Raw genomic sequence first — 23,916 nt, forward strand, 5'->3', positions numbered from 1 at the left:
AGACCTAACAGACACCTATGGGGTTTGCTCTTGGCGCACCTGTCACTCAACACAGCCACGCCTCTAACTTTAAACCTTAACAAAATGAAGGGTATAGAAGGTGGTGTTCAGATCCCTGTTGTCTGGGAAAACAGTGTTGTCCACCTCAGTGTATCAAGTAATATGCACTAAAAGCTCATTTAAAAGCACAAAACAATATATATATATATATATATATATATATATATATATATATATATATATATATATATATATATATATATATATATATATATATATATATGATGTTACAGCAGAAAGCACTAGCTTGCACTTACATGCGTCCCTCGTGCAGTTAAAATAATCCACAAGAGACCACTTTGCAGGTCACAGGTTTAACTCACAGGACTCTCTGGCTCGTTGCCACCGTACACAGTACGACTCCACAGCTAGTTAGAGCTGTGGAGCCTGTATTAAAGTAAGGGTACAAAGAAACAAATAGAAAAATACTAATTTAACCATAAAATATTAAACTAAAATTAAACATCTCATTATGCTTAGTTTATCCATTAGGATTCAAAACCAAAAGATATTACCAACAATAATAATTTCAGTAGAATATGAAAACATATCAAAAACGTATTTACAGATATAATCAGACTGCATTTTGTTAACTTCTTGACCTCGTAGTTGAATCGTGTCCTCCAACGCAGCCACCATTATGTTGGTCATTGATTTTCATGGAAGCACAAGCTCTGTCCGCAATTAAACTCATTAAACTGAGTTCAACCAATTTTCTGGTGGTTTGGTCCTGCCTTGTTAAATAAAAAATTTTTAAAAACGCTGGAACAGCTCTGTTTGTCTCCCTCATATTTTTACCTATGTGGTGAGAAAAGAAAATGGAAAAAGGTTCAGAGCAAAGAAACACTTTCATAAAGAGAAAATACCAAATGTGAATGTGAGATTACTTTTATTGTTCTCGTTTGCTGCAAGACAAAGTCCCCAAGCTAATAAACAGGTTTAAGCACAGCAGACTAACAAAGCATTAGAGTGTAGCCTAGAGGAGGAAAACCCCACTGGTCCTTCAGCTACAACAGCTGAACTTTACATATTACTCGCTCATGCAGATTACCGAATCAAGGAACTACACTTATTTACGCTTTTTAATAAGGCACCAAAGCCTCAGAGGAAATTCTTTATTGAGACGACTGCTAGAAAAGCCGTGGAACTGCTGAGTCCCAGAACGGCACCTATATTTTCAGTAAATAATGTCTTCTGGGCTGATATGGTATGCATAAAACAGTTAGCGGCGCATGTGGACCAACTTAAGTTGTGTGCAAGCATATCTTGGAAATAAAACACCTTGCAAAAAAGATCCCTTTACTCGGCGTGTTTCAGAGAAGGAACTATCTGTGGTATATAACTTATTTTTAAATCTAACTTCCTCCACTTCTCCCACATTCATTGAGACATGTCATCCATCTATCTGGGCCTCCGGCTGCAGTAGTTCCTCGGCCATGAGTGGCTGCTGCAGCGGGGCTGTATTTCAGCATGTTGAAGTGCATGGAGAATTCCCATGAAGGGTAAGGGATTATGGATTTTGGCCTCTAAGCTGCCTGGATGCCCAGTGAGGATGTCTCTGAGCGTAGTAATCTTCAAACACCACGCAGAGTGATGAGTGGGCACTGAGGAGTTCTACTCAGGATCTAAATGTGTTCCAGCAAGTTACTGGTGAGAGAGAGAGAGAGATAGAAGAAGAGAGAGAGAGAGAGAGAGAGAGAGAGAGAGAGAGAGAGAGAGAGAGGAGGAGAGAGAAAACACCATTTGGTGCAGAAATGGAAAGGATCGACTCAGTGGCTCCTTCAGGCAAGAGACACTTTTGATCCTGTGACCGGTTTTGAGCTATAGTCTGTGTCGAAAACTCGTGCAGAGCAAGGGATCATATTGGAGTGGTGCAAATGTAAATGTCATGGTTCCCCATCACCACACATAAGCGCAGATGGAAAAAGCCAATTGGGCAATTTTTGGGGTCAGGTCGGGCACTCTCAGGGGGTGGCAAACCTTCATAATGAGGCCAGTCACAAGTCTGGTTTAGTCTGTGTCCCAGAAAAAAATAAGGGGATCAGTATGTTGGCTATTCTGGCGTTAGTTGATGCAGAGCTGATGATAGCGGAGTATGAAAGACACTGCTTGTTAATACAAAGGAAAATCTCTCAAATGAAGCACAGTGCAGAGTTAAGAGTAAGGAAATGTCAGAGAAAATCAATAGTCTCTGATCAATATCGGAGAGGAATTCCTCTGATTGAATTAGACCCCCAACAGCATCACTTAATTGTTTTCCTGTCTTATTTAAGTGAAGTCAAATTGCTTTAAAACCATCTTGGACCTGAAGATAAGATTGTGAGCGCAGGAAGACAATCAGATGGGTTGAAGGACATGGGGCTTTATGGAGATTACATCCTCCCCTTAAGAGACCCCCTATCCATCTGCTCATATCAAAAGACTTTGGGATGATGTCTCAGGTATGGCTTGGGAAGGATGCCAAGGCACAGTAATGAAATTCCTTTACAAAATCAGATGGTATTCTAACATTAACGAAAGGCGCTGAATAGCCCAACAAACACAACATGGATGTATCCAGGATGAAATCAGGCTCCATTGTGCACAAAGTGACCTCGGTGCGTCGAAGGATCAAAGGGCTCAATATTCCCTGGGTGATAATCAAATTAAGCTGTACATAAAGCACACCTTCCAAATATAGATCCATAACGTACTGTTTAAATGTACCTCACGGTGCCTGATCGGTGAAATCGACTGAGCCGTATGCTGCTCACACACTGCTTGTGACTGTGCAGCACAAATACTGTCCAAGGCGACAAACAGGTACATCAATTTGGAGCATGACAAGAAATTCCCTTTAGGTGACAACAAAACGTACATGCTATTAGATCAGCTGCAGTATACTGTGATGAAATAAATTGAAGCCAACAGATGAAAGCTCGGGGCCCCAAAACAGGAGAGAGAAGACTATTAAAGGTGCAGCTCCACTGCTTTGTGTTGCACTGCCATCCTTTGGGCACACAGAGAACTAAACATCAGCAGTTATTTTGAGAGCAGACTGGTGGAGGTCTGCACAAGACTGTAGACAGAAGAAAAGAGGACACGTGTGCATGTAAAGCAAATAAAGATAACGCATATTAAACACATTAGTTTATATGCAGGTAAGGCTGATCGATTCCCATTTGTTCCTTTTTTAAATCCTCCTTGCATCCAGCAGGTCATAAGGTTTAGCGTTTAGGTTATAGGGATAAGGTTTTAGGCTTTAGGTTAGGTTCATGTCTGTTCAGGTTTTAAATGATTTTCACCTGTCCGCGTGGCCCAAATGAGGAAAAACTGCAAGGTCAAATGAATAAGACTTCACTTGAAATGTAATATCCTCTAACCTCTATTTGCCTGTTTAGTATGTGGCTAAGAAAGTGCTGAAAGTGCTCTCTGTGTAGAAGTATTTACTTGCATAAGCTTTTCAAGTGAAGTATTGATGTGTTTGCGTTTTACTTAAAGGCAAAGTTTGCCAAATTTACATATTTCCCCCCTGTCCCCTAGTGCTTTTTATTCATCTAAATTGTTTTGGTATAAGTGGTGCTCCATTTTTACAGATATCAGCTCCAGAGATGCCTGCCTTTGCTTCAATATTATGGAACCAGATGGTGCTCGCCTTCTGATGTTCAAACCACCAAAATAAATAAATAAAAAGTTACAAATTAAAAACTCAGCCGCAATAAGTTTACATCCTTTTAAAACCTTGCTCTCTGTTTAATACTTACTGATAGTACAGCGCAGAGGACAGGGAAGCAAGGAAATGACATGCAGGAGATGGTCTGAGGCAGACTCAGGGCACTGCAATAGCTTTCAGGATATGGGATGCCAGCTCATCCTGGTGAGCTATAGAGCAATGGTGGCTTTGACTTCACCCACCTGCTAATCAAAGTGCAACCAATCATGAAGAAAGATGGTTTACCTGACCACAATCTGGAGCCACAGAAAATGTTCTGATTGGTGTAGGAAGATGTCATTGTTATTGTGTGTTTGAGTGTCAGATTTAGCTTTTTCCATTTAATTCATGCACACAATAAAGTGTGCATGAATTAGTCAGAATACATCACTACCATATGTCTGAACAGCTCTAAGATCAGGATTTGATATAGCTGTCTGGGTGCTTTGGGTGTAGGTAGCCAATATCTTCACTGTTAGGAAGACAGTGGGTGACCACCATTGACCCTGTTCATTACCCTCACCAGAGGTGTCATAGAGCACTCCTGTAATATCTCTGTTTATTTTCCAGTTTTGCTCTGTTCATTATTTGCACATCTTAATCTGTTTGGTTTTTTTAGTCCTGCGTTATGGGGTGAGGTGTTTGAGTGCAAAAGTGTCCGAGTACTAAGTGAATCCACCAGAACTCTATGCAAGCATATGGAGAAACATGCAAACCCCACCTGCCTTTGAACTGTCCTGCTGTGAGGCAGCAGATCCAACCACAATTTCTATGTAGATATTTGTGGGATTTGTAAACTAGGAAGAATTTTATTCATGTGAAGTAATAATAATGGGCTGGATTTATACAGCGCTTTTCAAGGCACCCAAAGCGCTTTACAATACCACTATTCATTCACACACTGGTGGAGGCAAACTACGGTTGTAGCCACAGCTGCCCTGGGGCAGACTGACAGAAGCGAGGCTGCCATATCGCACCATCGGCCCCTCTGGCCAACACCAGTAGGCGGTAGGGTAAAGTGTCTTGCCCAAGGACACAACGACCAGGACAGAGAGCCTAGGGATCAAACCGGCGACCTTCCGGTTACAGATGTACTTCCCAACCCCCTGATCCACAGTCGCCCCATATTGTGTAGTACAACCTGACAACACAATAAAATGTGCAACAGTGTGTTCCCATATGTTCAAATACAGTGTTTCCAGTCTTCCTGTGTCCAGATTGTTATTTGCCCTTATTTTTGCAACATTTAAGTAATTTTCTACTTTAATTTTTCTAAGAATAGAGTTATTCCTTTGTGCTAATAATTACTAAGCCTGCAAAAATTTGCCATTTTGTCCACTGCTCTAAATGTAGAACACATTAGAGGGGGTAATATGAAACGTCCACTGTGTGTGTGTGTGTCCTCCGTTAGCTGCTCTCCGTCATTATTTTCTAGTCAACAGACATCTGCCCACTTTGCACACTAACGTGGGGCAGTGGCTGAATGCAGCGCGGGAGAGGGGAGGAGGAGGAGGAGGAGGGGGCGAAGTCTGGATGACGTCAGCGGTGTTTCGTGCACGCGGACAATGAGCTGTGGCGAAGAAGCAACTGTGTGTACATACAGTAGCTGTATACAGTACATCAGGGCCTGTCAGCCAGGCAGAGCTGCTGTGTGTGTGGCGATGGGGAGGAAATAAAGCGGCTCTTCTACATGTCACCGACGCGGAAAGGTATGTGTGGAACAAACTGTTTCATGTTGCTATGCTCTCGGTTTTATTGTGATATGTATCGGTTATATTTAAAGGATAAGGCGGGGGGGGGGGGGGGGGGGGGGGGGGGGAGCTGCTGGGTTTCCGCACAGTGCGCTTTCTTTCTGCCAGTGCGGATTTGCTGAATAAACCGCTCAGTTTACATCAGGACGTAAATGAGCATACGTTTACCTGTTTAGAGGTATAGATTATTTGCAGGGTCTTTCTATAAACACTGTTACTACCGGGGAAGGCAAACGACAGCAACGTATCATCCGTTTGTTTTAAACGAGTCGTGACGCGCGCGCGCTCTTTGCAGGATATGGTGATTATTTATTAATTTCTTCACGGTGATGATGCACAGCAGGCGAGGCGCTCACTGGAAACAGGTGGTGCTCCTCTGCCATGTTTAGAACGGGCACAGATACCTACATCCCACTCCCGGCGATGATTAAACAAAGCTGGTAGAAATATAAATAAGCCAAGTCCTCGGGCACGTCTTATTATCCAGCATAGAAGTCATGATGATCCACCAACAAGGTCGAGTCTCTCCAGGGTCCAGGGTCTGAATCCATTTGTTATGATTCCGTCAACTTTTACTGAAGCTTCAGAGAAATGCAGTTTATAATTGTATCTTTCATATGTCATTTGTACAACGTCGGTTAATTTCAAAATAAATAACTTCAGTATAACAACTTCATCTATCCCCCCTTTTTTTCCCCAAGTTAGGGTGTAGGGTTGCTGGTTGGAGCCTTTCACAGCAGATGTAAAGTGTAAATGTGGTGTGCACTCTGAACAGAGCACAGGTCTATGATAAATATTGTTTATTAAGTAGTCAACGACCTGCAGTCATTTTCCAAAGAAGCTGAAAATAAGAGTTAGGACTGGGGAAATTATCAGAGGTAAAACCTTAATAGCTGAATATGAGCTAAATTAATTAATTTTTGAAACACTGTATAAAAGTGAAAAAGAACTTACTGCATGTAAAAGTTAAAGATTATGCTTTAAGGTGAAAAGAGGTAGTTTTTGGAGGGTTTTCTTTTTTGGCTGTCATTTTGTACAAATTCAGAGGTTCTCTCACACTATTTTAAAAAAATAGCCAAGTTAAATTTCAGTGAAATAAATGTCAGCACAGAACTGGCATGTTGTTTGGTTGGTTGTCTTTCAATGATAGATTTTTATTGTCACTTTGCATTCTTGTACAACAAACGTTAAAGAATAAAAAGAATAAAGAGGACATATGAGCTACTAAATTCCCTTCTGCTAAGTTGTTTGAGATGGATAATGCAATTATGAATAAATAAATAATAAGTGAATAAATTATAAATTCAGAATTCCACTGTATTTTCTTTTATTGCCCACCTCACTGGCTCTACGCTCCAGTATCTGAAAAACCCTGAAGTGATCCACGGTCACTTTCTCATAATAGTTTGGTACATTTTTGTAAATGTCAGGTCCTCCTAAAAAAAGTGCCCAACAATAACATTTAACAACCTTCCTAGGACAAAATAACATTTTCACTCCACAGTCATCATGGTAACAAATGAAAAAAAAATAGTGTTATCACTCATATTAACCATCAACTTTTTAATTACACTCACTCAGAATAGGATTGAAAGGCGATGGAGAAAGTCTATTCCTCACTCTAACACCAATGCATTATTTCGAATATGATTTTATTTTTTAATCAAACTGTATTTATATATATATCTTTCAAAATATTAGTTATTGTCAATACTGGTATAAGGCAACACCCTTACCTTATACTATCATTGCAGACATGTAAAAGTTTGGCTTTATCATCAAAGCTGTGAAGAAAATGCTGATTTTGTTAAGCGCAGATGTATTCTCTAATGCATTAGAAATACAAGGTGTTATCATATAAGACAGAATATAAGGTGACTAAGGCATTATATGGAGTCAATGGTAAAAAAAAAAAAAAAAAAGTTCGAACCAACGGCCACATCAATACTGATTCAAGTACTTTATTTACCCCTCAGGTAATCTAAGAAAATGGAGGGAGGAAACTTGTAAGTATATCTTTGTGGACATAATTTCACATAAATCAATAAGTTCTCCAAAGATTTTATAAAGTTCTTTCCAAGAGAGGGAGCAGTCACAGCACTGCGCCATTCTTTGTGTCATTGCAGTGGTTACTCCCGAGACTATCTTGATCGCTTCATCCAAAGCCAAGACTCATCTGTGGTAAACAAGTTCCAGCAGAAATACTGGAAAACCAAGCAGACTCTCATCAAGGTCACCGGGAAGAAGGAGGACGAGCATGTGGTCGCCTCAGACGCAGATCTGGATGCCAAGCTGGAGGTGAGCAGGAGTATTAAACGGTTTGGCCTTATAGTTTAAGAGCATGCTCAGTGACAGCTGAAGGTACCCTCCCTCAGGCAGGCTGCACAGACTAAAATGGCTTTTTGATTTACACTATGCCAGAAATTGCTCGAGACTTAAAAGTTTTATTAGGTTGCTCGACCCCCCTCCCCCTCGTCTGGCATCCATTACTGGAGCGAGGAGAACTTAATTCATGAAATCAATACTTGATAAACATCCAGCATTAATCTAGGCCATGCCCCTGATAAACATCTCAATTTTAGACTGTATATAAAAGATGGGCGGAGCTTCCAGGTCTATAAAGTGAAGTCAGTGGAGAAGCGCATTAAACTTGCAGATTTTTTTTTCTAATGGTCAGGTGACTCCTGTGGGTGCAAACATTTCATTTCATTTCATTTTCATTTCATTTTTATTTATTTCACACTTGGTACTACAAATCAAACAAAACAACCACATCTTCTATCAACAAAACACAACAACCATGTGTGAAAAGGAGCAGGAAGAAGAAAATATTCTTATTAAACCCTGCCCCCTATCTACCATCGAACTTATATCACCGATGGGCACCAAAAATCAGGAACAAACTAATATTGACATTTCTCTCCGGTCGAATCCCAAACCAACATCACATTCATTCGCATTCTTCATACTGAGTTATCGTTTTAAACATATAACACTTTTTAAAACATTGTAGATTTATACAATTCTTTAAATTATAATGAAGTGAATTCCACAGTCTTATACCCCTAACCGTTGTGCTCATTAATCTTTGTGTAGTCCTGGCTAACTGATGTTTAAAATAAAATTTCCTTCTATTCTCTTCTCCCCTTGAACACATCAAAAATACTCTTTGTAACTTAAAAGGCAAAATATTATTTTTAGCCTTAAACATAATTAATAATGTCCGTAATTTCACTAAATCTCCTAATTTTAATAATTTTGATTCTATAAATAATTTGTTTGTATGTTCTCTATATTTAACATTATGAATTATTCGTATAACTTTCTTCTGTAATAGGTTTAAAGGTTTTATGGTATTCTCATATGTATTCCCCCAAACTTCAACACAATAGTTGATATATGAAAAAAAACAAAGAAAAATATAAAATACGCATTGTTTTATAATTTAATAAATCTCTTATACTACCCAAAATATAAATACTTTTGACCATTTTCTTTCTAATATGTTCAATATGAGATTTCCATGTCAAATTCTCATCCACTATTACACCCAAAAAACGAAATTCAGTAACTCTTTCAATCAATTCTTCCTCTATAAACATAATGACTTTATCCTTCTTTACACGATTGCCAAATATCATATATTTCGTTTTTGTCAGATTCAAAGATAATTTATTTACATCAAACCATTTTTTTATTCTTAACATCTCAGAAGTCATAATTTCAACCAAGTCTTTCAAATTCTCTCCAGAGCAATAAAAATTTGTGTCATCTGCAAATAAAATCGAATTTAACCTTTTAGATACGTCACAAATATCATTAATATATAAATTAAAGAGTTTAGGTCCCAAAATAGAACCTTGAGGAACACCACATACAATCTTCAGTCTTTCAGAAGTATTGCCAAAATAATAAACATATTGCAACCTATTCTCTAAATAACTCATTAACCAATTCAATGCTACTCCTCTCACTCCATAGTTATACAATTTAGAAATCAAAATAGAATGTTGTATCGTATCAAAAGCTTTTTTTAAATCAACAAATACTCCCACTGTGTATTTATTATTATGTGTTGCAGATGAAATATCTTCAATAAAAGTCAACAACACTAATGACCCTAAAAAAAAACCACGTATTTAATCATTTAGTTAGATTAGTTTATGTTCCGATTTTATATTACCATGCCTAACTAAACATCAGCTGTTCTTTGGGTAAATTTATTTTTATAACCTATTCATTTGGATACCAGTAACAGTTAAAGTTAGGAGGACTGACAGATGTACGGACACAGGCAGCTGTAGCCAACAGCTGTCTGCTACACCTCCACTAATGCAACTCACTGAACCTCCTTTTTTGTCTTTTGAATTATTTTTATTACAAATATGTAAGAAATAATGTGCCGGGTTGTGAGGTGCAGAATGTCCATAACAAATTCTAGTTTCAGTTTTTGAATAGTTTATTTACACCACTGCTGAAAGGCTTGAGGTCAGAATTTCTTGTTTTTTTTTTCATTTTGTTTTGTTTTGTTTTAAATGCAAACCTATCAAACACATGAATTGGAAAAAATGAATATTTAGGGCAGTAAGGGTTTGAAATAAGATTTCTAATCTGAAAAAACAATTTTGTATTTTAAATTCTGTTTTCAGGTAATTTTAAGAAATTTCACTCTATGCTTCCTCCAACTAGTTTGGTTTGATGGTACAATGGCCATCAATGCTTGGCCACTTGATTATTGACAGGTTACTAGCCGACTGCTTCTTCTCCAGTTTTGCTTGGTATGGAGTCACGATTATTGGCCTGTTGGAAGAAACTGGGGAAAATGGTGCTGCAAAATTAAGTAGTCTTTTTTGTTCAAGGTTCTTTTTATTTTGTAGAACTCTCAGAGTTTCCCACCACAAAGTGTCTCCATAAGAGTTTTCCACCATGCTTGGCATCAAGCACTCCGCCAGCTCATTTTCTCCACATCTCAAAGATGTTTTTGTCTTTTTAATCTGTCTGCTCCTTTCAACTTGCTACAGTTCAACGCCAAATAAAGATCTAAACATCTCAAATATCATGAAAGCAAACGGGATCACAATCCAGTTCCACAGTAAAGACTTAAAATACAAAAAAAAACAAAAACTGCTTCTAATTTCTGCAGGATTTTTTGTGAAAAAAGTAAAGAGTACCAGAGATTTTGATTTGATGGGCATTTGCATACAATACAGTCAAGCTGTAACACCAATGAGTCTAGTATTGAGACTGGGGAGTGCTGGCCACTCCATTATAGTCCGAACGTAGCTGTCTGAGTGCTCTCTCTAAATAGTTCTTGCACAGTTTGAATTTGTGGTTTAGGTCTCCTGATGTAAAAAGAAATTGGCTCCAATTGAACAATATCCACAGGCCACAGCACTGACTTTTCTTATTCCAGGGTCCTTTTACCCAGACCTCCAAGATTACCACCACCAGAAGGTGTCATAAAGCTCCAGTATCTTTCCATTTGTCCTACACCTCACAAATACTCTTTGTGGCCCAAATACCTCCAATCTTCTTCCATCCACGATCTATGTTGTCCATGTATGTTTCATCTCAGCGTTTTCCTTTTCTCAGCCAGACTTGGATATGACTTTCTCCTATGCAACTATGCCAACAAATACAGAAGTAAACCTTTCACTGTTGGAAGAAACTGAGTTTCGCAGGTATTTAGTGAAGCTGCCGGTTAAGATCCCGAGAAGCATCCGTTTCTCAGACAAGAGACTCTGATGGACTTGTCAGTTGTGCATTGGCGCGTCCACCTTTTCTTTCTATTGTTGTTGGAGTAATTTTGTGCTGTTCTATGAAGGGAAAAGTATGTACTGTTGTAAGAGAAAAAGTTATTTGGCAATTTCATTAATAGAATAATATTAATTTCTGAGAAGAATAAAGAGTTTGAAAAGACACTTTTCCCTTTTCTATTATTATTTTCCTTGTTTTGACACAATAAATGAACTCAGAAAAGCTGACGCTTTGGAAACTCAACTAGCTAAATTAATTGCATCTTTAATCATCGGAACAGCTTTCAGCTGTGCTAACATAATTGGAAAAGAGATTTTTAAATGATCAATTAGCCTTTTAACATGATAAACTTGCATTAGGTAACACAATGAAACAGAAGTGTTGTCTGCTGAAAACAGACTTCGGCCTGTGTAGATGGTTCATTTAAAATCATTAGGGATTTATCATCGGCAATTCCATTAATCATTAATCATCAATTACAACGTTTCATTTGACTAGGTGTTTATGCTGATATTGTTTTGTTATGCAGGTCTTCCACTCGATTCAGAGAACATGCATGGAGCTTTTGAAGGTCATTGAGCAGTATCAGAGGAGGATCTGCCGTAAGTTCAAATATAATTGTTAAATCATTTTGAGTACAACGAATCTACTGATTGAGTTTAAGACTTCTAGAATGTCAACCAAAACAAACACATTCTTAAGATATTAATATCCATCCAGAGTGATTTCTCTCTCTTACTGTTCAGTCCTTTCCCAAGAAGAGAATGAGCTGGGTCGTTTCCTGCGCTCCCAGGGCTCTCAGGATAAAACCAGAGCTGGAAAGATCATGCAAGCCACAGGAAAAGCTCTCTGCTTCTCATCACAGCAGAGGTAGGGGACACGGATCAATGTACAATCTGCCACATCCTTAAAATAAATCACATGCTGGACTAGAAAATAGCTTCAAGTAAAGGTCAGCCAACTGTATCACCCCAAATCCACAAAAAGGATGGAGAGTCATATCAGGAATGTTCATCAGGAGCAATAAAATAGCTGCCCTAACAGAGCAGATAACAGGGTTACTAACACAGCATAGGTACTCTCACTCTACTGAAAACAGGGATTTCATTTACGTGTCCGAATCTGTGTGTCAGTCTGACAGTAGTGGTGATAATTATTATTAATATAACTTAGTAAATTATATTGTTTAGATTTTGTAAGATCAGCGGCAGCGTGAAAGTCATGTTGACGATTTTGGTTTTGCCAGTATTTCTATTTTTTTTTTTCCCATTGCTCATCTTTTGATTCTTGAGTTCACCATTTGCATTTCCAAGATCATTTAAAGCTTTTCGTCCTGGAGCTGAGATACTTTTCAGTGCAGCTGAATAAATCAGCAGACTAATCTGCAGCGTAGACAAGACATGACAAATTTTCCACATGATGATCCAAGCCACATGCAGCACCTTAATACGGAGTTTAATACGACACCCTGCAGATTGGCTCTGAGGAACCCGCTGTGCCGTTTGTACCAGGAGGTGGAAACGTTCCGTTATCGTGCCATCTCAGACACGTGGCTGACAGTGAATCGAATGGAGCAGTCAAGGACTGAGTACCGTGGAGCGCTGCTTTGGATGAAGGACGTATCTCAGGAGCTCGACCCAGATACACATAAACAGATGGAGAAATTCAGAAAGGTTTGTTTTGTTCTTTTCAGAGCACAGCAATGAAGAGATTAACAATCATTTTCATAGCAGAAAGAAAAGCTTACATACTAGCACAAATAATGCCTGCATTCTCTTTAGTTTTGCCCATCTCAGGGCTCAGGCATACGTGATAGTTCAAAGTGACACTTCAGGGTTTAAGCTGCACCTCCTGTGACAATTCATAATGTCTATATACCAGTAAGTCACAACTGCATATAATCCAATTAATTGTTCTTTTGTTAATTAAAGGGTACTTCTCAGACTGCAACCCCACTGTTGATATGATGAAGTGCTGCTCCCGCCTAGAGCAACATAAAAACAGTAATATCAGAGCCCTGCCAACGCAGTCTGTGGGAAATTGGCAAAAATATTATGACTTCCACAAATTCAATTTCTTCCTTCGCCGCAGGGCCTGCAGCAATCATTAATTAATCTGTCAATTTTTTTTGATTAAATGTTTAGTCTTAAAAATAAATGTCAGAAACACTGGAAAATGTCCATCATCAGCTTACAGTGCTTCGTCTGGTTCATATTTATATTCTGTTTTAGTGGGACAACAGTTTAAAACCCTAAAACATGTAGACCATGTTGAAATAACTACAAATGCCATTTTACTAATCAATTCAGCATTAACAACACAACAGACCAAAAAGCAAGAAAACATGTTATAAAACCTGACACCAGAGGGCAGAACATACCCATAGATGGTGGTCCGCCTGCAAGAACCCAGCACTTTTTACAGTTATGTGAACAAGAACTCGACTGTTTGCATTTTCCTTGTGTGTCATATAATACTAGGTGGGGAGCATTTCACATATATTCTCTCTCAGGTTCAGGCTCAGGTGCGCACAACCAAAACGAGCTTTGACAAACTGAAGAATGACGTCTGCCAGAAAGTGGACCTGCTGGGAGCGAGCCGCTGCAACCTCCTCTCTCACGTCTTAACCACATATCAGGTTCGCCTCACAAGTCCCAGCTGTCTGCGTACACTCCACCGAGCTTAAATATGGTGTTTTCAATGGCTCTGCCACATGTGGCTTAGTCAGCAGGTCTAAACTATCACCCGCTGGGGTGAATTACTACTTTTACCTTGAGCAGCTGAGCGTGTAACTTGTTTCTTGTGTGCGTGTCTTAGACAACACTTTTGCACTTCTGGGAGAAAACATCCCACACCATGGCAGCCATCCATGAGAGCTTCAAGGGCTGTCAGCATTATGAGTTCTCTACAATTAAGGTCTGAGAGAGTCTCAGTAATAACAGTACTAAATGCTGACACTGGAGACATGTAATGACAATAAGCGATGATTTTGTTCCAATTATTGTTCCAGACTTTACAAGACCCTGTGGACAAACTGGCTAAAAAGAAGGGGAAAAGTAAAGTCAAGGCAGAAACAGAAGAAGCAAAGAAAGAAGAAACCACAGACGACCAGTGAGCTTCAAGAAATATCTATTGTTATGCAAGAAAACCAAACGCGTACGAAAAACAGTGAAAATGTCGAGTACATGTATGGGCAATGTTCAGTCTGAACAGAGACAAAGAATTTCTGCAAGCCAGCTGTAGGTCAGCCTGACTCATCCCCGAGGCATCAACTAAGGCTGTTTTCTTAAAGCCACTGGTATGTCTCGTTTACGCAGACTGTTTCCTTAGGCGGCGGTGTGTGATGCAACAGGTTATGGCATTAGTGTGAAATGGGTGTAACTCCAAGCCCATCAGGATTATGGTTGTGAATGGGTGTACTTTAACCTAAACCACAATTATTCCCTAACCTAACCAAGCAGTTTTTAGGTCCTACACCCAACCAGCAAAAAACAAAACAAACTACCACGCCATGACTTCCTAGCTGACAGCGCCATGGATTCAACATCCTAACACATACTTTTAGGTCTCTAAAAACAGAGTCAATGTCTCCTGATTGGTGCCAATGACAAAAGGACAGGTAGCACCTGAGAAAAACTGATCTATTGAAGGCCCACTGGGATGAGGACACACTGTGTATGTCACCTATGAACAAAATGCTATAAGCTTAATTTCTGTTTCTTTACAGACTCATCTCTCTTGTAAATGAAAACACCAGTGACAAGGCGAGAGAAGGTAAAAGATGTAAAACTTGAAGATTTAATTGTGTTTTTAAATTGCATTTTAGGTTGAAAATAATAACTGACTTCATTGTTAAATAATCTGATTATATGGAAAATAACAAAACTAAGAACAAATGGGACCCATTATCAATCCTGGCACCAATTTTTCTACAGTTCAGGGTTACAGCAAGGATGGAGCACTTGTTAGAAGCAGAGGGTGACCTGAAGGCCCAGCATAAAGATGTAGTGCAAGATGAGCAAGGATTATTTTGAACTGTGAATCATGCAAAGCCACATCAGTAGAGTCAGTGAATTCAAATGTGGAGGTGGAAATAAGTGTAAATGGTCCCCTCAGTGATTTGAGTCCATAGTGAATGGCAAAGCAAACTAAGGAAAGGAAAGCTGTCTTGAATCTAGATAATTATAATTAAAATTAATGTGAAAATTTAAACACTGTGTGGGGAAAAAAAAAAAAAAAAAAAAAAAAAAGATAAAATCATCCAAACATTTTTAAATTAACACTTTTTGTTGCTTCCCAGAGTCGGAGGGAGAGGAGACAGACAGCATGACCTTACTGAATGAGATCCTGGGAGGTTTGTCTGTGGATGAGGGGGATTTTTCTCAGGAGTGGACAGAAGTGTTTGGAGAGACTGAGGAAGGAACAAGTGCTGCATCCACCAGACCAACAGAGGTCCAGGACAAGGAAAACTTCTTTCTACCATCACAGCTTTTGGACCAGAGTTTGAATAATCTGCAGTCTTCCATCTCAGGTCAGCCTGTGTGTGTGTGTGTGTGTGTGTGTGTGTGTGTGTGTGTGTGTGTGTGTGTGTGTGTGTGTGTGTTGCAACTGTGCTACTATACAAGAGTGAACCAGAAAATTGGCAAGTTGGTCCAAGGAAGCTCTTTAGTAATCAAAAGAATAGACCATTTGGATTTTGCACCATTAGACCGATTCTCTCACCATGACCACCATGCAGAACCTGGAAAAATTAGCCACCATTAACCACCAATTAGCCATAATTTATTTTAATTACACATTAAGGAGAGATACATATTCCTAAAAACTAATAAACACAGTTTTTCTTTGAATCAGTGCATTAGCAAAATCACCAAAAGGCAGAGTTAAAATGAGCTGCTTTTTCCTCCCCAATGGTTTCCACACAGGCAAAAGAGTGGCTTTAAAAGGATTTATCAAATCCACATCTGTCAAAGTAATAGCAGGAGGCTGTTAAAATACAGCAATTAGATTTCCTTACCCGTAGGTAATTGCCAACTACTTTCCATCTCCTCTTGGCTTGGATTCTCATCTGGTATTGTTAACTTGGTTTTGTGAATTTCCAGCTTTAAAGGTTGCAAGCTGCACACTTCTATAAAACTGCTTATAGTTTGACTGCATTTCCGAGGCACATATAAGAATCCGGCAATTCAGTGTTAATCATTAAAGTGCAATAGGTCAGACAAAATGATTTAGTGAGTGATTTACTGTAGCATGACTGAGATTTAACTCATGAGTCACAGCACATTACTGTGGGAATATTCCCACAATCCCAAAACAATCATTGAGAAAGAAAAGTCCTGTAAATATATGCAAGATGGGCGAGGTCAAGGAGAAACAAATGATATCAGGAGAGACTAACTTGTGAGTGACTTTTGGAAATATACTGAGGCCTCAGTCTCTTCCTATGAAAAGCCGTTAAACATGCATTTTCTACTTTTAACTGGTACGACAGATTGAACCCCAAATTAAGGGAACACGAAACTGTAAACACCAACAATAATTAGACCCAGCGTTGGTAGAAATATAAAATCGTTATAAAGCAAATGAGCGGTAGTCAATCTGTGCAAACAGAAGTGCTGCAGGGGCTGACTTGAAATGCAAAACTGCTTCTTACAGTTTACAGGGAAACAGAGCGTGCCTCTTCTCTTTTTCTCCTCTCAAATGTTGGCATGAGGCTTATCACACACACACTTAATATGGCATACATATCAAATTAGACCTTCAGTAAATTTTGTGCATCTGCAGAGTGACTTCCAAAGCACAAGCCCATTGAAAGCCGTCTGTCTCCACTGCAAAACTAAATTTACATCAGAGCTCTTTTGCAGTCATATTCAGAGTGCATGATCAGGCTGTGAAACTGGTAGAAATGTGGAAAAAAATCCTTTATTTTGCTTCTAAACATGGTTACTTGTTCTTATTATTAAATACTGCATGCTGTAACTAGCACTCATTCTCAGGCTTGTAAAACAAGTTGCTGTGGGTTATCTGTAAGATTATGGCATGACCTTGACAACCTTGTACTAAACAGAAAGCATTTTGAGGGGATTTTGGTTAAAGGTCACTGTTTAAATTAAAAATTGCACAGGATCAGCAGCCAAACTGTATTTAAAGAAAACACAAAGTTTGATGAATTTTGCCTATAATAAAGGTTTTAAGTTGTACTTTTACCAACATCCTTGTTATTGCTGGACTCTGCCATAGGATAATATTCAGTACGTCTCTCGTCTTCTAGAATAGAATAGCCCTTTATTGTCATTGTACACAATGACAGTAAAGGGCTATTCTATTCTAGAGCATGTTGGATTGAAGCAATAGTGGTGAAAGAGGTCAGCCCTTCAAGAGGCAGACAAGCCAACAGAAAGCAGAGCAGACTGATCCAAAAGAAGTCACAGAACTCCGGATGGAGTCCAAACTGGCAAATCAAAACTAAAACGGCTCATCTTCAAAGGAAGGAGGAAAAAAATCCACATATTCCCAAGAGCCAAGCAATTTCAGATCCAGGCAGTAGGACTTAAAAGGCAAGGTCAGGGTGCAACTGTAAAATCTACGAAGTACTTCAGCTTATTCAAAAGTTCTGCTGAAGGTGAAACAACAATACACAATTAAAAACAAATTCTCCATTTGGTTAAGTAAGAAATGTACAGCACACTTCACTGTTCTCTCCAGAGCCATGAAGTGCTGCTACATGTTGCATTTTCAAGACACGGAAAAGAATGGAAACCAAATAAATATGTCTGAAACAAGACAATTTCTGTTTTGTATTCACAAAATGTTTGCAATGCAGTAAATGTTTTGATTTTCTGTGGGACGAGTCATCAGCTGTGTGCGATGGAGTGTAATGACTCGTGTTGGATCGTGCTTTTGCACAGTAACAGTTTCCTAGTGAGTAACCCGAATCTATGCTTCCTCTTCAGATTGGGCCCCACATTCTGCCACTCAAGCAACTGAGCACTCATCTGAAGTCAATCAGAGCACTCCAAAGCCAGCAGAGAGAGGTAGGCCTGGGCGATATAAGTCAAGACATTAGAAAGACATTAGAAAATAAGAATGAAATGGATAAACTAGAAAGCCAACGCCAAACCGTCACGCTGACTTTTCTTAGTGATATTTACCTCGTCAAATCTTTTTACAGAGGCAGAAGGGACATCCAAAGATCTCTCAGCGTGGTTCAACCTGTTTGCCGACTTGGACCCCCTCTCCAATCCCGACGCGATCGGCAAAACCAACACAGAGCACGAACTTCACAATGCATAGTTGTTCTTCTGCATCACATTTGACCCTTGTAAGGGGTACAATAAAATAAGTTTAAAAACAGAAAACACAAAAAAAAAAAAAAAAAAAAAAAAAAGCAGCCTGATCTGACTTGCAGAGGCCTCATGCAAGAATAATTCATATTTTCTTTCTAAAGTGGAACATGACAGGGTGTCTCAGGTAGACAGGCAGATTGTCTAGTTTCCTTAACCTCCTAGGACCTGGCGTCCACATATGTGGACATCACATTTTGGGTTATTTAGACCTAAATACTCAATTTTGCTCTACAAGCGCCTGATACCCACTTATGAGGACATTATACTGCTACTGTTTTATCAAAGTTTTAAACAAATATCCTCATATGCGGCTCTTATTTTTTCTTAAAAACAAAAATAAGGTTAAAAAATAAAATAAAATAAAAAAATCTGGTAATTCTTTGTTTTTACATTCATTGGGCCCCAATACGCCCAAATATCAAAGAAAAATTAAAAATGCATGTCGTGGAAGAGCTCGGGTCTTAGGAGGTTAATATGAATTAGTAACCATTTAAAAAAAATATTTAACAAAAATTAACTTCACTAATTCACTGTGGCATCACTTGCAAATTTACCATGTTTCCTGGTTGCATGTATCGGCATATTATGACTACGTAGTTCTTAAATTCAGTTTACTGAGAAAGCTCACTCCAAAAGCCGACTCAAGGCGTCCACGGTCACTTACTGTTGAATAGCCTGTGATGACAGGCCGCTGACAAATATAGTAGTAATATTTTGCCTAACAACCTTTTGGGGTTTTTCCATGGAAAATAAAAGGCATCCGCACAATGAGCATGACAGACAGCCCATTTTGGAGCCACGCAAGAGGTGTTTTCAACTTAATCTTAGAAGGAAATACGACTAGAGACTGATTTAGAAGAACACCACAAATGTTCTTGCATAATGCCCAGTGTCATAACTGAACAACTAAAATAGAATATGTATGATTATAACTTCAGGAAGATGAGGTTTCTTTTAAAATTGAAAATCTAAAATATTTTTAGAGAAAAAGTTGATACGAGGCCAAACTATAAGGCCATAACATAAAAATGTTTTTAATAACTACAACAATATTGTGGTTTTATTTTGTTAAATAATTGCCAGTTAAAATAATGAGCTCAGAATGTGTGTAGATCTATGTTATCCCTGCAAAAAGCCTACATAAGTGTATAGAAAGGTTGAGATATCCCTAATATGGCTCTCAGGCACACAGCACTGGCTGTGAGCGCTGAATCACCAACTGTTAAACCCTTCTCTTTGCAAATGGCCACCAATCAGGAAAAATCTGGCTTAAAGCTAGAGTTGAATGGCTTGTGTCCAGACAGTAGCTGACCTGAAGGACTGCACCAAGGACCATTATACATAAGTAATACTCTGAGTGCTAAGCTAGTCCAAAGTTAAAAATATGGAAGTGGCGATGAGCACAAGTCCCTTTAAATCAGGCTGTAACCAGAAATGAGCAGATTTATTTCATGGTGGCAGTATTATGCTTCTGTCAGAGCCCCATGAACTATTACCAGCTTTGTCATGAAAGAAAAATGTAAACATTAAATTATTTTAGCAGGGATACCTCAGTACGAGTTTGGAACAAAACGCCTTTGACAGTAGCTGCCTTGGAAATCTCTCTCATAGCATTCATGCTTCATTTCCAGTTCTCATTACTGAAGATGTCAAACTACTGCGTGAGATTCACAATATGAAAGGCGGCAAATATGACAAAGATAACAGTTTGTTTACAGAGCAGTGGAACATGTTGACTGGAGGAATTTTAATGCAGTTAAACAGAATTATTTAAACAAACTGAAGCATAATTGCCTGGCATTGATCTATTCAGCAGTGCAAGAATTTAAACTAAACTCCTTTCTCACCACATCTGAAGGTGGAATTTCATCCATGTAATCCAAGTCGTTTCTTTGATCAGACACAAGCTTGACTTTTTTTGTAAGGACTGATGATGTGTTTGCAAAATACAGTATATGTGATCTCCTTTTAAGTATAATCCAGAAGTGTGTTGATTTAAAACACATCAGTCATTTATTACTGCATGTTGCATGCCTTCTTTTATGTTAAGCAGTAAACGTGATTCAGTGAACTACATGTTTATAGTGATGTGACATTTTTCCACGTTCCTGTATTTACTTAGTGGTTACTGGTTTTTACGGGCATTATACGCTGCGTGAGTGCATTATTCTAGAGCCAAAAAAGAGGAAACTTTAAGAATCGTGTAAATACAGTCTTATTCTGACTTTAGTGACAATGCTGCATAAACTGACTACATATCTGAGTAAATGCCTTAATCAAATCACACGTTAACACAGAGTTATAACCCAGTGACATTTTTTTGTTGCTTTGTTTCATATTCATGCCATATTTATTATTCACTCATAACCAAATACAGCAATTGCCTTACCTTAACTCCTATTTGCATATAAAATCATGCTTATGAATACTAATTATAAGGTTTTTTCCCCCAGGTCATAGATAAACATAATGTATATCAATCCAAAGAGACTTTTTGGGGCTTTCTTTTTTCCTTTATTGAAAAACACACAAGATCTACATAAAAACGTGTAATACACGGGAGAACTGAATCATCGTTGCCTAACACGGCAATCATTTCTGAACGGCACAGTGTGCTTGTGAATATAATCAGAATTAGTATGATTAAAAGTCTTGGAGCTGCAAGCAGAGCAAAGCACTTCAACTGCATTTGTTGCTGAATGTGCTGCACATGTTCTTATTTGTGTTTCTGTGCGTGAGTGGCAAAACGGACCAAAGCCAAAGTCATGTTTTTTTTTTGTTTTTTAGAATTATGTTATGATAATACAAACTTTGCAAAGTAACATCAGGCCACATCTGGCTGCATCTGTATATTGAGATAAACTGTGTTACACTTTTTTTTTTCGTCCTTAGTGTAGCTTTACTTCAAGCAAAAATCGAAATTGCACTCTTTTCTGATTGCTTTAACTTTACAAATTGGTCTAAAATAAAAATAGTGATTATCATTTTGTTTCCATTTTAATGATTAGCACTTACGTTTATGTAGTTGCTGAGCTCTTTATTAACACAAATGAAATGCAAATAAACATCCTGCTTCTTTGTGCTCCAGTAACACTGTATGATAGCAATTGTTAAGAACGGGTAAACTAACAGTTAACCTTCAGGCAACAGATATTTACTGTTAGCAAACAATGAAATGAGACTTGATTTTGAAAGCCAGGTACAACTTTAGAGTACAGGTAATGTTCATAAATATAAATTGTGCTTTACTTTAAAGCATGTATGGAGAGGTAGTGGACCTTGGTGCTTCTTTTCTCACAACTTCTTTTCTTCTTTAATTTTTGGGGGCAGCTTTAAGCACCAAAAAACTACTTGTTTAGGTCCAAGAAAGAAAAAAATAAAATAAAATTGTGGCTTAGATGGAGCTCTATCTCACCATCTTTGTCACAAATGTGGCCAAACTAATGACAAACTGCTTTATTACTAATGACTACAAACATTTGTTATCATGTCCTTGTTTGTTAACAGTAAACTACTTACTAAAGCTTAGTTAACCATCAGTTTACCATTTATCCCAGTTTGTTAAGTTATTACTTTGTGTCCCAAAACACATGAAAGGCCTCTCATCGTAATATCCTTTGGTACATATTTATCAAAAGGGCTGAAACAAATGCCATAATTGTCAGCATCTTACTTCCGCAGGGTCTAGCTTATGTCACTCGTTCCTTTTGCATGAGTTCTCACAGTTGATCAATTCAACAGCGGTCTCTGGAATGTGTCATAGCACCTGAAATTCTAACCTGAACAGGTTAACGCGCAAAGCATCAGTCACAAGGTGTGACATCAATCAGTTGATTCAGTCTGTATTAGCCTCCCTCTCTCCAGAAACTAAAAAAATAATAATGAAACATTTCTGCAAAAGACTGGAATGTCTTTCTGAAGAACAAAGTCAAACACTGGGCAAAGGCAACATAATCCGAGAGAGTACATTCCACATGACCTGAGTTATTGTTCTTGGTAGTGTGGGGCAATAAAACGAGGAAACGGAGGAGCCGTGTGCTTTTTGATTGGTCAGTTAATTGCTGATTAAACAGCTGATGTTTGCATTTTAGCTTACCAAGTTTATTAGTGATCAAACTAGGAATGCAGGTTTCAGTCTCGTCTGGTGAGCCTCTCAGGTGAAGCCTGCACTTAAGTGACTGCTGGTTTCATTTAAGACTGTGTGCTACGAATACATTCAAATAAGTAACAGGAGGGAAAAGGGGAAAGTATTCTGACACCCGGGTATCTTAAAAATATGAAACATAAATGCACTTTGAAATGTTAGCTTGCTGAACACTGAACAGCTAATAAGCTTGTTAGATAATGTTAATACAATATGTTTTTCTTGACATCGCTGTGTTTTGTGAGACTTTTGGATTTTTTTTTTCCTTTTTTTAATTTTAAACTGCTGACACTAAGTAACACAGTCATTCCAGCAGTCGTTTCTACTATTGTAGAAAATAAAAAGCAACGCTATTTCTGTTACGGGAAGTGTTATAGTACAGAGGAGGCTAGGCTACGTTAGTGATGGGTGAAGAGAGAGGCTCTGCCCAAGGTCAGCAATAATGCCCGAACCATCAGACTTAACTGACAGTGGGACTAACACTAGAATCAAGTAGAGATTCTTGTGCAGCAGGACGCTGGTACCATTATCCTCCTAAGTATTTCTAGACCTTGAGCACTCCCTGCTGGCTAACATTAGGATTATCGGAGTGCAATTTTTTTTCCTTTTCTTCTGTTAGACCATACCTGACTAGTTGCAATATTTTAGCTGTAGTTGGTTTGGTCGAGGATACCTGAGGACTAGCTGGTAAGGAGTACTTGTGCTGAGCTGTCTTTCCCCACATCCGCGTCGGGGCTCTGACTGACTGTGCTGTTGTCTGAGTTTACACCACCACTCGAGTCAGTGCTTCTGTCTGTGGAGGACGAAAAGGTAGCTAGTGGTACCGTGGGCATACTCGGGGTGACCTGTGATCCAGAGCTGCTGTTGCCATGAAAACCAGGGTTGATGGACGTGCAAGAAGGAGAGACCGGGGAGAAAAGGGAGGAGCAGAAAAGTTTAACTGGGCAGAAGGCCGAGCCCCTGGGAATGAAGTTCACCTTGTTTTTGTCAGGGCACGAGAACAGAGGGAAGCCCTTTGACTTGCCAGACCTGAAGAGAACAGAAGTGGTACTCAGTTACTTGGCTTGATATCTTTTTATAAAACTGTATCTGATTAACTGCTAGTTACTGATCCTAGACAGCCATGTTGCTCTCATCCCTACCACCCACAATGCAGATAGGCTTGTC

General features: G+C 38.8%; 2 protein-coding genes across 3 annotated transcripts in view; one reads left to right on the forward strand and one right to left on the reverse strand.

Moving 5' to 3' along the window:
• Positions 1-5,315: 5,315 nt before the first annotated feature.
• ica1 (islet cell autoantigen 1) lies at positions 5,316-20,919 on the forward strand. Its single transcript, XM_080896100.1, has 13 exons — positions 5,316-5,460; positions 7,479-7,508; positions 7,629-7,800; positions 11,789-11,861; positions 12,006-12,129; positions 12,734-12,932; positions 13,772-13,897; positions 14,077-14,175; positions 14,270-14,370; positions 14,987-15,033; positions 15,560-15,790; positions 18,213-18,293; positions 18,431-20,919. Exons 2-13 carry the CDS (start codon positions 7,492-7,494, stop codon positions 18,550-18,552), a joined length of 1,392 nt encoding a protein of 463 aa, XP_080752226.1. The 5' UTR covers positions 5,316-5,460; positions 7,479-7,491; the 3' UTR covers positions 18,553-20,919.
• Positions 20,920-21,106: 187 nt separating this feature from the next.
• The window catches only part of glcci1b (glucocorticoid induced 1b), a 28,408-nt gene continuing 25,598 nt past the window's right edge, over positions 21,107-23,916 (reverse strand). For both annotated transcript variants that reach the window (XM_080896098.1, XM_080896097.1), the window contains exon 9: positions 21,107-23,778. In XM_080896098.1, coding sequence (XP_080752224.1) covers positions 23,430-23,778 — 349 coding nt within the window. In that variant the 3' untranslated portion in view covers positions 21,107-23,429. The remainder of the gene's footprint in view (positions 23,779-23,916) is intronic.

The sequence above is a fragment of the Rhamphochromis sp. 'chilingali' genome, assembly GCF_963969265.1.
Source record: "Rhamphochromis sp. 'chilingali' genome assembly, chromosome: 11".
Lineage (NCBI taxonomy): Eukaryota > Metazoa > Chordata > Actinopteri > Cichliformes > Cichlidae > Rhamphochromis > Rhamphochromis sp. 'chilingali'.